Source organism: Cotesia typhae, unplaced genomic scaffold, assembly GCF_013202065.1.
Source record: "Cotesia typhae breed Kobodo isofemale line unplaced genomic scaffold, CoteBio_Ctyphae scaffold_45, whole genome shotgun sequence".
Lineage (NCBI taxonomy): Eukaryota > Metazoa > Arthropoda > Insecta > Hymenoptera > Braconidae > Cotesia > Cotesia typhae.
Genome location: NW_027423777.1, coordinates 1,344,111 through 1,359,195, shown reverse-complemented (window position 1 = coordinate 1,359,195; position 15,085 = coordinate 1,344,111). Strand labels below are relative to the sequence as shown.

The 15,085-nt window shown below is 27.7% G+C and overlaps 1 protein-coding gene and 1 pseudogene across 1 annotated transcript; one reads left to right on the top strand and one right to left on the bottom strand.

The window, feature by feature from the left end:
* Positions 1 to 1,605: 1,605 nt before the first annotated feature.
* LOC141537026 (coatomer subunit alpha pseudogene) lies at positions 1,606 to 6,511 on the top strand (annotated as a pseudogene).
* Positions 6,512 to 9,659: 3,148 nt separating this feature from the next.
* LOC141536818 (kelch-like protein 6) lies at positions 9,660 to 11,309 on the bottom strand. Its single transcript, XM_074257567.1, has one exon. The coding sequence runs from the start codon at positions 11,064 to 11,066 to the stop codon at positions 10,140 to 10,142; it is 927 nt and encodes a 308-aa protein (XP_074113668.1). The 5' UTR covers positions 11,067 to 11,309; the 3' UTR covers positions 9,660 to 10,139.
* Between the last annotated feature and the right edge of the window lie 3,776 nt (positions 11,310 to 15,085).

Here is a 15,085-nt window from a genome sequence, read left to right as displayed (position 1 = left end):
TTATATCAAATTAAATTTTCACAAATGGATAATTTTATTTATATGCAGCAATATATGTTTTGAAAGACACACACTTAGTTGTAATTAAGTAATTATCTGTGAATAACTACTTTGTAAAAAGTCAAGCGCTGACTCGTAGGATTTTATGTTTATTATACCACTACAAACATATGTAAATGGAACTATACATATATGTATATATGTATTTATTATATCGGGAAATTAGTAGCGCTTCGATGGCGCAATATTATAACAATAGTAACAAAAATATATGTTGTAACAATGGCGGCAATTTTCAAAGATGAAAAACAATGTTGGTATGAATAAAATAATATTGCAGCTAATAACTCGAGGAAAAAACCCATTACGAAAAAAGATCGTAAAACCGTGTAATTTTTCACACTTGCGTTTTCTAAAAATATTGGTATTGAAAATCTATTAATTTAAAGAAAATTTGAAAAACTGTCATGTGATTGTTAACATATGTGATAAAGATTAATTTATGGTATATTAATTTTTATAAATTATTCTATGTAATCATAAAGATTTTGTTATATTTTTTGTGTACCTTCAAAATAAACAAATTATATTGAGCGCTCAATTCACTGTCGTCAAGCCACTAAACCATAGAAGAGTTTTATTTTTTTACTATTTTGTTCTTTATATTTTATTTTAATTTATTTTAATGACATAAAATTTATAAGTCACTTCTGACTTTTTAATGTTTTCTAACTACGAAGTTTGTTTTAAAAAATTGTTTAAGAAAAATTGCATTTTTTATTTTTTTAAATTTCTACATGTCAATTTTTTTTCTAACTTGTTTTGTAATAATTTAATTGTTACAAAAATTGTTAAAATTATCAAATATCTGCTAAATTAATTTTGATTTTATATATAATCGATAGTGAAAAAATATTCCTTTTGGTGTTTAATATGGTCGAAATCAGAACTACTCGTTGTATTAGACCTATCGACTCTTCGACTGATCGATTACGTGAATATTCATTTGTGTACAGTAGTATCGATTGTGAACAATCGAATGTAATCAGCTGACAGGCTGACAGACCTAATAATTGTTTTTAAAAGAAGAACACATATCTAAACTAAATGTTTATTATTTAAAAGATTAAAATGATAAATTTCATTTAAAAATATTTTATTGAACATGATGGTAAGTGATCAATAAATTTTCAGTTGCGTATTTTATACATATTTCATCTTCTGAGTTAACCTGAAAAATAACTGTGTTTATTTTTATTTCTCTACTTCAAATAATTGTACATCAATGATTCTACCTACAATAATTAATTAATTAAAAAAGAAATTTTATGTCAATTCTAAAAACACTATTGAAACTAAGCTTTGGTAATACTTTTATAAATTTCAGTTATTGAAATAGAAAAAATTTTTACGGTTTTCTTTATTTATCACAACTAAAAAAATTAACAGTAAAATTATTATACAACGCATAATTTAGTGCAGTTCTTTAATATCAATTATAACTTGGAACTAAATAGGTTAATAAATATAATTTGTACATATGAAATTTTTAATTCATTTAATTTAATGTTACAGCTTTGCCAACAAAAAAATTTTCACGTTAAAATGTGTGACTTGTACATGATTCCCAAGGATGAAGACTCTAGTTCTGATCCCGAAACCAAGAGAGCTTCTGGTATCACTGCTATTTAGGTGGCGAGAAACCCTTTCGCTGTTTTAGATCGAGGATATTCACTAGTGATAAAAATTAAAAAAAAAAGTGACGAAAAAGATCCAGATTCTCAACTGCGATGAAATATTCAACGCTGCAACTGGCATGCTGTTGCTTGTTGGCTCAGACCAGGTCATAATGTTCGACGTGTAGCAGAAACGCCAGCTCACGGAGGTCAAAATCTCCAAATGTCGATACGTAGTATGGTCTCAGCTCAATTCTTGAGAACACAAGAGTCAATTCCGGAGCCTAGCACGACTCGGGAGTTTTTATTTACACGACGAGCAACCATATTAAGTACGCGATTAACTCTGGCGTTTACGGAATCATCCGAACGCTGGACTTGCCGATTTATGTAACGCGTGTCAAGGGTAACCAAGTCTACTGTTTAGACCGAGAATGTAGATCCAGAATCCTAAAAATCGACCCTACTGAGCATCTTTAAGCTTCCTTTAATTAATAGGGAGTATAAGGAAGCCTTGCAGATAGTAAGAACTGCTAATTTAGTTGGAGAATCCATTATAGCATACTTACACCAAAAAGGCTACCCAGAAGTGGCACTTCACTTTGTAAAGATAAAGCCGTTAGATCTCTAGATCAAAAATCTTGCTGGAAGAGTCTTGCTCAAGCTGCTTTGTTGCAAAGCAACCATCAGGTCGTCGAAATGAGTTACCAGCGGACAATGAACTTTGAGAAGATTTCGTTTCTCTACTTGTCCACTGATAACTTGTCATTGTTGACCGTTTTCAAGAGATTCTTCGAAGGCGCGATGTCACGAGGAAAGAATCAAGTCGATACTTTGCTGCTCCTACGAAAGGAGTCCCTCCGTCTCATCACTGGACGAACAATTCTCAGCTAGCCGTAGACCACATCCTCGTCGGTTCCTTCGAGACTGCTTGCTGTCATCTTCATAACCAAATTGGTGTTACTGAGTTTCTAGCTTACCAAGCTCATTTCCTCAATACTTTCGCTAGATCCAGGACTAGTTACGCTTATCTGTCGAATATTCTTTTGCTGAATGGATTCCCACTGCGTAACTAGAAGACTGCTATGTCTAAAACTGGGCTCCCTGCTGCTGATCTTCAATTGACGGAGTTGATCCAACGCTTGCACGGCTGCTACCAGATGACAACCGGCGATAAATTTACAGAAGCTATTGAAAAATTGCAGGCTATCCTCCTGAGCGTTCCTTTGTTGGTTTTTGACCCTAGAGAGGACATTGCTGAGGCTCAGCAACTGATACAAATTTGCCGTGAGTACATTCTCAGTCGGAAAATGAAGAGCAGGCATAAAAATACTCCTAAAGCAACACTCGCCGCGCAAAAACGAGCCTGCGAGATTGCTGCGTACTTCAGCCAGTCCATCAAATCTTTACCTTAAGAACAGCTGTTAATTCATTCTCTAAGCTAAAGAATTATAAAACCACTGCTTCGTTCGCCAGACGGCTCCTCGAATTAGGACCAAGAGCTGAAGTTACTGACCAAGTCCAAAAGATTCTTCAGGGCTGTGACAAGAATCCAGTAGACGAACACCAACTTCTGTATGACGAGCAAAATCCGTTCTCGTTATTTGCTTGAACTGACACGCCAAGGCATCTACTCGCTTGATGACGTTTACATTAGCAAAGTCAAATAACTGTGCAAGCATTAGTCTATATCATTAGTAATATATCAAATTTTTTTGATATTCAAAATATATGAGTTGAATACTCATGACTGCTAGTTAATCATAAAAATTTGCGAAGAATTCAACATCGTTAAAAAATTTACGAACATTAAAATTCCTCATGAAATGTTTTCATCAGAAAATGAGTACGTTTATTTCTTAAAGTAATCATGAATATTGAAAGGAAATAACTTTAATTTTTTTTTCCAGGATAGAAAATGGAAACATGCCTATGGACACTTGTAGGTCCTTAAATCTTTTCTAAATAATATTCATTGGCACTGGTGACCGGCATTAAAATATTCCCGGTTTAGCATGATAATTTAACACAAAATAATAAGGTAAATATAATTAAGTTTTTATAATTAAAAATTATTCATGATCATGGTACAAGTACTTAACGTACAAAAAGAACTTATTACATTTTGAAACGTAATTTTTGCGAGTAGAAAAATTTTTATTCTAAGTTAAACTGAAATTAACAAATAAATGATACTTACATGAATATATTAATTTTTCAATTCTATTGCATGTAGTTACTCGATGAACTGGCGCAAAACATAATAAATTATGATGCGATACGTCATAAAGATGAATAAAAATAAAGTTTAATTTTGTCAAAAACCATTTATTTACTGGAAAATAAAGTTTGTAAGTAATAACAAGAAAATTTTCATAATATTTTTACTTAGTTTGTTAATCAACACAAAAAAGCATTAATTAGAGAGAAATTTTCAACACAGAAAATTATTTTTAAGAAAAATTGTTGAGCCAAAATATCTCAACTTAAGTAAATTTAATTTTGTTTTATAATTTTTCTCTCTTTCATTCAAGACGATAAATCTTCAAAAAAATTTCTGGTTAAAAAATATTTTACTTCAATCGGTTATTTCAAGTGAAAACTTCAACTATCAATCTTCTAACTCAATAAATTTAAAACATAAAAAAGTATTTTGTATAGCTTCGATGTTCTCAATCTGATATATAGTAAATAGTCTAATCGAGAAGTTAATTTCCTGCGAAAAATAGTTACAAGTCTCCTAAAAATATGGTGAATGTCTTAGACGATTCGGAATGACTTCCACAAAAAGACGTTTTTAGATTTTTGTGGAAAAAAAAATAACAATGGCTATTGACAAAAAACTGTTAAAAAATTAGAATTCTAGTGTAATCTAGACACTTCAAACAATATCATTCCGCGGTAATAAAACTTGTATCACTATTTTTTTTTTTAAGAAGTTATTCAATTGTTAATTAACGATTTTTTTACGGGTTTGTGTTGTCATAAAAGGCGGTATAAAAGTTTAAATAATTAATCTATAAATTTTTTGTTTCTTGGAGCCCTTTTTATAAACATGCTCAACAAGATGGTGTTATAAATGTTTATAAAATATTTTTATTTCATTAATTATTAATTTTTGCAGTAACAAAAAAATTAAAAATTTAAATTATGCATGTTAAATAATTTTACCGCCTTTTATGGCAACACAAACTCGTAAAAAAATTGTTTATCAACAATTGAATAATTTTTTAAAAAATGGTGTTACAACTTTAAATACGGCGGAATTTTATTGTTTGAAGTGTTTAGATGACACCAGAATTAAAAAAAATTTTTAATTCATATTTAATTGCATAAAAAAGTTATTTAAAAACTACGCTTACTACAGTGGCGGCGCGCGCATTCCAAAACTGCCGCGCGGAAGCCGATTTTCAACGCTAAATCAAAATTATAAATAATAGAGCTACAATTGCGGAAATTTCCTGCTCTTTTAGAAACTTTTTTAATATTTGAGCTATCACTTATACTTTTTGAGTTTTTGCCAAAAAGCTGGATGACTAACTTTTTATCGGATTTTTGTTAATAACAATTGTAATTATCTGTTCTAGAAAAAATCCAAAATAGTCTTTTTTTAAATGCCATTCCGGATCGTTTAAGCCATCAACCATATTTTTAAGAGACTTGTAACTATTTTTCACAGGAAATCAACTTCTCGACTAGACTACAAGCAACGATGGAAAGAAAACTGTATTTATGATTAAAATCTATCTTCAAAAATTTTCAATATTTTTTTTAAATAAAGTAGATAAGTATACGAAAGGATATCTTCTAAAATTAGTTAATGGTATTAACTGTATAGGGACTTGAAAAAATGTAGAAAAAAAATTTTTATTTGCCCTCAGATATTATAACATTTTTTATTCGTTTACTTGATTCTGTCTGTGATGAGAAAATTTACAGTTGTGTTACTAATTGTAACTTTGCGAATTGAGTAAAAATGCTAATGACTAACAGTGCAAAAATTTCTTGCTCAGCTTCTTGTCATTATCACTTGTTCTAAAAACTACAGCTGTTTTTACATTTAAGTTCATGTAGTTTTTTTAATATCTGTCATTAAAATTATTTCTCAAACACAATTACTGATTTTTTAGAGTATTAATCCACATATTTATTTCTTTACATTATAGATTCCACAGGATGATTGAAGAAATGGAATAGACAAGGTAAACGTTTGTTTTACTAATTATAAAACGTAAAATATACAAAACTATTAATAATTAAATGACAATTTTAGATTGAATTACCACCAAAATCTGGTTTTTTACATGACTCAAGGTTTTTTTCTTAATATTCAACAAGAGGCTGGAAACGATTGGACTAAAATCGTGTTGGAAAGTATCAATGAAGTTTACGGATTTATAATAAAAAACTTCTCAACTCGTGGACGATATTCAACTAGTCGGCCAAAAATTCATGTCAAGTTATTTAAGAGCTTTGATTAAATTAAATAAAAAATTAATATTTTGTTAGATGCAAGTAGTGTATTAACAGTCTACTCGTACTAAACTAATTTCTTATGAAATTCACTAGTAGCAAGGTTTCTTGTAAAAAAAAAAAATTTTTTTACAAAATTAAGAAGCTGGAATTTATTACCGTGGTGACTTCGCATAGTGATTTCGCATAGTATTTTTATAGAACTGTAGCAGCTATAACTACTTGTAGCGAACTTATAAATGTACGCTAAATTAAATCTTGAAATAATGAACATAATAAAAAAATAGATATGTTTAGATTGTTGTATTGTTATATGTAAGCCAAAAGATTTTGAGAAATCTCAAAAAAAAAAAAAAATTGAAAGAGATAATTGTTAGAGCTCAAAAAACCACGTCGATCACTGCTAAGTACGTGGAAATTGGTTGATTGGTTCATGAGTTATCGTTGTTGAAAAAATTCGGAATAAGTTAATTTATTTTAATTTCTCCAAAATTTTCAATCTAATAAATTCATATTCAGTAGTAAATTATAGAATTTAAAAACTTTGTCTAATGTTGCGAACTGCGTAAAAATCGATTTATCCATCCAAGAATAATTGCAGTTTGAAAATTTTATGAATAGTGTTTTATTAAACTTCTGTCAGACTTCTGAGCTCGAAGAGCTCAAAGACGTCATAAGTACAATTTTAAGCACCTAGGTATGGAATTAACGGGAAGTTACCGGGATAGCCTTCAGGGTTTTCATAATTTTTTTACTCTACTTGTTTTTACGGCGCATTTAAGATGAAAAAATGTCATAATAGGAAAAAAAAGATTTCGATATCTTCTTTGTCTTCAAAAGTTGGAAAAAAATTTTGGCTCTCCTGTTTTTGGATTAAATTTCTATTTTATCTTTTTTTGATGTTTTTGATATATATATTTTTTTGAAAAGTACATAAAAAAACGAACAATTAAAAAAAAATTTTAATATCTCAATTTTTTAAAAAATTTATAAATTTTTTTGAAAATTTTTAAAACTGTGAAAATCAACCTTTTTTTTTTAATTGTTCATTTTTTTATGTATCAAAAAAATATATGCCAATAAAATCAAATGGAAGTTTTGTTTAAAAAATTAAAATTGAAATGGTGGACCCCATTTGTAAATAATTACCATAATTTTTTCCAATTTATTAACGAGTGTCGAATAAAAAAACTGGGATAATTTTTATTCTCAATTGGCCTTTATTTTGCCATCTAACGACGATAGTTTCAACTATATAATTTACTTGTGGTGTCATCTGGTAGCTAGATTAAAATTGAGAAAATTCAAATTTTTGTTGTCATTTCAGTCACAATCCTAACCTTCAAGCATTTTACACGCGAGTTTAAAATTCTAAGTAATAAGTAATTAAAATTAAAATGTAAAAGAAGGCAAACGTACATTAATTATCAAGGTTGATGTACCTTCCAAGTTTCTTGATAAATTTTTTGTAAAAAAGTTTATTAATGGTTTCGGAGGGTAGGTGCACTTTGCGCGAGAAAATTTGAATTTTTTGCAAATGGCGTCTATCCTACATGTTCTTAAGCTACAGTTTAGTTTCCACGTAAAGCTAAAGGTATATTTTCATGATAATTAAGCTCCGTTTCCAAGATTTGGCGGTCGTAATGAAAATATAAAATTTTTATGAAAGTTTTATATCTAGTAGTTGTTTTTAAATAACGCGATGGACATATAAATATTTCATTAATTTTTTATAAAAAAATTACAAATAATTGTCAAAACAGTAATTAAAATTAAGGTAATAAAATGTTTAACATTTAATTTGTTCACACAACTTTTTTTAAAGAGGTCCTTTCAACATCAATCTTAAATAAAAAATATTAGATTATGCATAAAATTTATTTTTATCTAATAATTAAAGTCCTTAGTGAAGTTAACTTCATTCTTCACGGTGCAAATTTTTGAAAAAAAATTTCTAAAAATGTTACACAGAAGAAAGGTTCACTTGAGTTAAGAAAATATTTTTCTTCTTAATTATTTTCTTGAGCGAAAAAAAAATTTTTTTTTTCCAAGAAATTTCCTTTATTGAACAAAATTAATTCTCTTGCTTTAAGAAATATGTATCTTGATCCAAGAAAATTTATATAAGTCAAGAAAATCTTTTTGTTTTGAGAAAATTTATTTTCTTAACTTAAGCCTCTTGCTCCAAAAAATTAAATATCTGGATGGAAGTAAATTTTCATTAATATTTTTATTGAATAACGTGTCAAATAGGAAGATAAAATAATATTGAATCATTTTTCTTCATTCAATATGTATAATTGCACGCTAAAATAGTATAAAATGGATATCAAATATTCAAGAGAAAATTTTCTCAAGGTGAGTAGATTTTTTTCTTAGATGAAATAGGAGACGCTACTTCCCTAAAGTCTATAAAAATTTTGATCAAATCAAGAGTAGAGTTTCAAAGGAGTATCTTTTCATTTTTAATTAATCGAGACAAAAAACTGGTTATCTCTAATTATAAATATTTTTATTAAACTTTTTTAATTTAGCTATGAAGTGCTATCGGTTATGAAGCTACAATTCGATTCTCATTTAGAAATATTTAGAATGTTCGAAGTAATTAACATTAATATTTAAAAGTTAAAAAAACTGCTCTTTTAAAATATGAAAAGCTACCCTTCTGAAAATCAGCTCCTTAAGTTCAAAAATTTATTGTATCAAGTATTTACGATAATTTGAATGAAGAAATAATTACTTCGACCAAGAATAGAATTTCAAGAAAAATTTTTACTTCGACCACCATAACTTCGGTCTTCCTTCAGGCACCCGAAAATTTTCTTGAGCCAAGAATTTTGTTCTCCAGTTAAGAATTTTTCTTTCTGTGTAGTATTTTTTCCGAGTCTTCCGAGAAAGTCAGACCTTAAAAACTTTCTCGAATTATGGCATTAACTACCGATTAGATGGAGTAAAAAAGAACTCAAAATAAGGTTTTCCAAATATTCACGTTTCATTTTTTGCAATAAAATATATAGATTGCCGTGGAATTTATGGAGAAATTAAAATAATAAAATCACAGAAAATTTTTAAGTAATCTCCGTTTGAATGGCGTCAGAACATTTGGCAACGTTGCGTAGCGCGCGAGCTTCAGACCGTTGAATAAATTCAAACTAAGTTTTAACGCACTTATGTTTTTCATACATCCTTATCAGTTAATTTATTGTTAACAAATTTTCATATTTCATAATTGAAAAATAAAACAATAATTAAAAAATACTAGCATTCTTGCCATGAGCCATTAGAATGTTATGGTTTTATGACTAAACATTTTTAATTAATTTATTCATTTACACTGATTGCAAAAGCTTAAACGTAATTGAAGTTGTATTGTACAAATGAAAATGTAAACAACCAAAATATAGCGTTGCCAACCCGTGTAAAAAAAAATTGTCCCAAAAATGTCCCAAGCTTGGGACATCCAAACGTGACACAATTTGGGACATTTTTAGGACAATTTTTTTTTACATGGGAAATCACGGACAGGTTACTAATAGCTGATTTACAAGAGTCAAATTAATTTTTGTATTTAACGATTTTTTTTTTCATTTTAAGAATTTCACCGACTAATGCCTCATATACTATTTATTTTTTAATTTTAGGAATTTTTATGGATTTTTTTAATTTTAATTTATCGAGTATTTTGACTACTACAGTTGTTGTGACTCAACTGGAGCAAATGACTTCCTTAATAATTTTTTTTAAGATGTTAGTAGAAAAATTTATTTGAAATAAAAAGATGTACCATAATAAAATTAACATTTTGTCGATAAAAATTTTTTTTTTTTCTAATTACAATTTAGTTACACAAATTCGAAACATCGAATCATAAAATTAAAATGAACATAAATTGCTTCTCACTCCAGTAAAAAAGAACACATCTTATTAATATTATTATTAAATATTTTCAATAAATCGGAAAATATTAAATGACATTTAAGGTATTATTATTTAATCTTTTATCATTCCTATTTCATTCCGAACAAAATGTTTCAATACTTTTGAATTATGAATTTGTTCTATTGTTTCTGAGAACGATATACTAGCTTTATTATCGACGAGAAATTCCAAGGCTCTTGCATTAAATCGAAGCAAATCATATTTATCAGTATCTACTAAAATTTCAATAATATTTTCTCCGTTAAAGTTTTGTATTAATTTATACTGGCAAAAAGTTGTCAGTTTTTTTATGTGATACATCTCAGCACAAGATAATATTTTCAAAATTACATCGATATCATTTTCAGTCTGAATTCTTCTTGTGTACATGAACATCAGGACTTGTTTGATAATATCAAGGTCAAATCCATCCAAACAAATACAATCTTCCTTAGCTTCTTTCATATCAGTATTGAGCATTTTGTTGAAAACAGTACTATGAGATGCAAGTACTAGTTTATGAGCTGGTAGTTCATCACCATTTACTGTAATCACGACATCACTCAATTCCGTTGAAAGTAAATAATTTTCGATTGAGTTTGGCTGAATTGAAGCAGCAAATGCAATTTCGTCATCTTCATGAGCGTCATCGAGTCCATACCAATGAATTTCGCAAATAATTAAGATTTCTTTTTTAAACGTCCCTTCAAAATTAAAAATGTCGCTGTAATCACCCCAGTGGATCATGGTTTGTCGACCTGAACTTTTATCAACTTGAATTATTATATCAGCTCGACCAAGACCTATAGATGCTTCTTTCTTCACTCTGATTTGAGCTTTTCTCAAAAAAAAATTTTTGGAATCTAGAAGTTTCAGGCATATCTTGAACTTTATGTCGATATTATCCGGTAAAGTGAAATTTTCAGATTCTAACCATTTGTTGTATGAAAAACCAGATACTTCCCATTCATAAAGTATTGTTGAATAGTATCCACTCATTTTTAAAACTATAAATTCCACTTGATTTACACAAAATTTTCTGAAATTTAATTAAATTTATTATATAATTAATGAATACAAATTAGCTCACAAAATATGGCCAACTATTTGACTACTAAAGAAACACTTCTTTTTTTTTTCAAACAATAATATATTTGTTTTGAGCTACAATTATTTTATTGTAGCTTAGTTTTCGAAAGTAAAAACTATTACAAAATTAGTGTTAAGTAAGAGATCTTAAAGCGAACTAACTTATACAAAAATCTTAGTAAAACATTACAACTTAGATTTGAGCGTAAATTTAACTAGCAAAAATAAGGAAAGGGAAAATAAGCGTAGTTATTGGTGGAAAAGTGTGGAAAATTCTAAGGAAGGATATTTTAAAGAACTATTGGCTAATTAAAGGAATAGGAGACGGGTGCATGTTGTCAACCTTAGTGCAAGGAGAGGGTGTGAGATATTGGCATCAGGTAAGGACTCGAAGGGACTGATGATTTATGATAGGGTTCAGACTTGCAAGCGTTTAAGCAAAAACTTGGGAAATACGTAATTACAGAAATGTGGGTATCATAAAAATAAAAACTAGCTTAAAAAATAAAATAATAAAACATAAATATAAATTCTAAGCTTAAGCGTACATAATGTAAAACACGTTAGTCTGTACGCTGAAAAATAAGGATTATTTTTTAAATACTTAAAATTTCCAAAGATACAATCTTTTGGTTAAAGTATACAAAATACAATAGATGGAAAAAACCCAGCATGGATAGTAAATAATAATTTAGGATACAGATGTTCTTTAAAATTAGAAATTATTTTTAAGTAAGAATAATTAATAAATCTATCAATTTTGTTAATTTTGTGATGATTTATATGACTAAGGCAACTGTGCAATGTAAGATAGTGATTGTTAGAATTCGTATTAAGGTAAATATTAGAATTGTATCAATTGTTATGTTATTTGTTAGTTATTAATTTGTGTAATTTTCAGATGCCTGATGAAGGTCTAATAAATGACCGAAACGTCGCAGAAATAATAATGTAATTTGTTATTATGATCCTATCGTCCACATTCCTGAAATACATATTATAATTAAGAATTATGGATGATAATGAAAATAATATTATTTTTAAGTATTTAAAAAATAACTAAATTTATAATAGTCTGGGTCCTTTAGATAAAGATTACAATAAATAGGAAAAAACCCAGAGCGTTAATAATGAACTATGTTTATAAACCCCTTATTATCACAAATTATATAAATAATATATATATATATATATATAAATAAGGAAATATTTAAGAACAAAAATTTAATTAATTAGTTTGAGAACGAACAATAAATAGTTTTAAAAATATTTAGGCGCGCAGTAGCCTATCGGATCCGGCCCTTGCTTACCAAAGCATTGGACCGGGTTCGAGTCCGACGTACACCAATGAATATTTTCAATATTTAAGTGTATTATTCTGCTCAGACTAAAAAATAAAACGAGTTCCAATCTCAAAAGTTTACCCCCTACCGTAATCGCTCATGATCTTAGTAGTTTATGCGACTTTACAAAATAAAAAAAAATATATATATATTTATGTCAAGGTATATCATATTATTATTATTGATAACATTAATAATTTACAATAATTAATATTAATTATGAATAAATAAATTAATAATAATTATATCAATTATCAAATTATTATATCAATTTTTAATTATCAATGTATTAATAGTATTAAAGTACTTTTTCTTTGTTAATATTATATTGCAATTTTATCCTAAATTTTTGAATTTCTTGAAGTTAAAAATAACAATAATATTTTATAAATTGCAAAATAATAATATCCTGCTAATATCGTTAAGCGAGTATCGTTGTGAGCACTACACTGTATGATATTCCAGATTTTCATTATGAATTAAAAAACATATAAATATGATAAACACTTTTTTCTAAATATCATAATTTACTCTTAAGAATAAAATATCAAGCAAAACAATTTTAAATTTATTTATTTTCTTATAAAAAATTTTCTGATCATAGTTAATTTATGCTTTTCCCTTGCAACCTTCACCTCACTCTGGAATCACTCTGTATTCAGAGTCAGAGTGAAATCATATTGAAACCAGTGTGGATCCAGAGTGGTTTTGTGCCTTTTTTCCAGAGTCAAATCACAGTGAATCCAGAGTGATCCCAGAGTGAATTCAGTGATCCCAGAGTGAATTCAGAGTAATCTCAGAGTGAATTCAAAATGAAACTACAGTGTTTTCAGAATGTCTTGAAAATGTTTTCAACGTGGGTTTAGCGCTTTTCAGAGTAAATTCGAATAATTCTCAATTTTGTCCTTAGTATATTTATGATAACTTTAACACGAGTGTAGTGTATTGAGTTTTCATAATTTACCTAATTATATTAACAGTTAGACGACAAATGGTTAATAAATTGATAATCATATACCATTTTTCGACTACATAATTAACAACCATTTCATTCTACAAAATAAGAGATAACAAATTTTGTAATTTGAAAATACTTTCAATTAGTTAAAGGTCTATTTTTATCTTTATTATATTAAATTATGAAGTCAACAGGTGAATTTAGTATTATACATTATTAATTGGTTCCCTATTTAAAAATTTTTAAATGTTATGAATTTTTGTATGACTTAAAAAGATTTTATTTTGAAAATACTAGAAATTCACATAGGGATCAGTTTGATCTCGGGAAAAAAAAATTATATATAATTCTATAGAACCATATATAATCTATATATGATTTCATATAATTTATATATAACTATATGTCTTTACATATGTTTGTTTTTAAGATTATATGTAATTATATAAAGCTATATATAATTACATATAATTTATATATAACTATATGTCATTACATGTATTTGTTTTTAATATTTGATCGAGCTAAATTTTTAATTATTTTAATTTTAAATTATTAAAATTTAACCAATTAAATAATTGTCTTCGAATAAATTAATTTATTAATAGTTAATAAATCTTTTTATCAGTGTATATTGATAATTAATAATTTACAAACGAAATAAAAAATTTTGTTCATTACGCATTGATCGTGTATACGATTTGCATTACTTGTAGTTGTTATAAACCCTGATATTCAAGTAATTCTCATCGGTAAACTGGTAAAGAATTAGTCTTTCAAGCGTCAGGTCCCAGATTCGATTCCCGAGCGTAACAGTTGTTTTTTATTTGATTCCACTCTGGCTTTAGTCTGGGTTCACTCTGGTTCCACTTTAATTTAATTCTGAGTTTACTTTGATTCCACTCTGGCTTTAGACTGGGTTCACTCTGGTTTCATGCTGGAAAATAGGCACAAAACCACTCTGGAACCATCATGATTCCATAACGTTTCCAGAATTTTTTCAGACTGATTTCAGAATGATTTGAAAGTCGCAAGGGTTGTCATAGATGGAACAGAAAATGTTATAAAATTAAAAAAAAATTTTTTTTCTAATAATACTAATTGGACTTCTTTTTTTTTTTTTTAACTATACAAGTTTTAGTACTACATGTATTGAGATAAAACTAATTTTTCTAATTTTCTAATTAATTTTTGAACAAGTTTTTAATTAAAGTAATATGAAGATTCAGTGATTAGAAAAAGAAAATTATTGAAAATACATTGAGTTTTTTTTTTTTTTTTTAGTGTAATAGAGAATAAAAATTTTTTTAAAATTGGAAGTTGTTTGACCTCGACGTATGGGGAATAAAGGACAAGGTCAACCCCTTCGCTTTATAAGGCGTGTAAAATTGCTTAACAAGTAATGCACAACTTTAAACGCTTCACGATTAATCTTTGAAATGCTAGAGTAAAAGCGTCATTTTAAGAAAAAGATTTCTATAACATTTGTATTTAAAAAATAATTATAATAAAAAATCACTTAGCAAATAATAAGGTGAAACTTTCTCACTCTTTTACAAGGTTATTTAACCATGATCAGAAAGAAGAGGTCAGCCAAGAAATATTTCAAGTATTAATGAATTATTTAA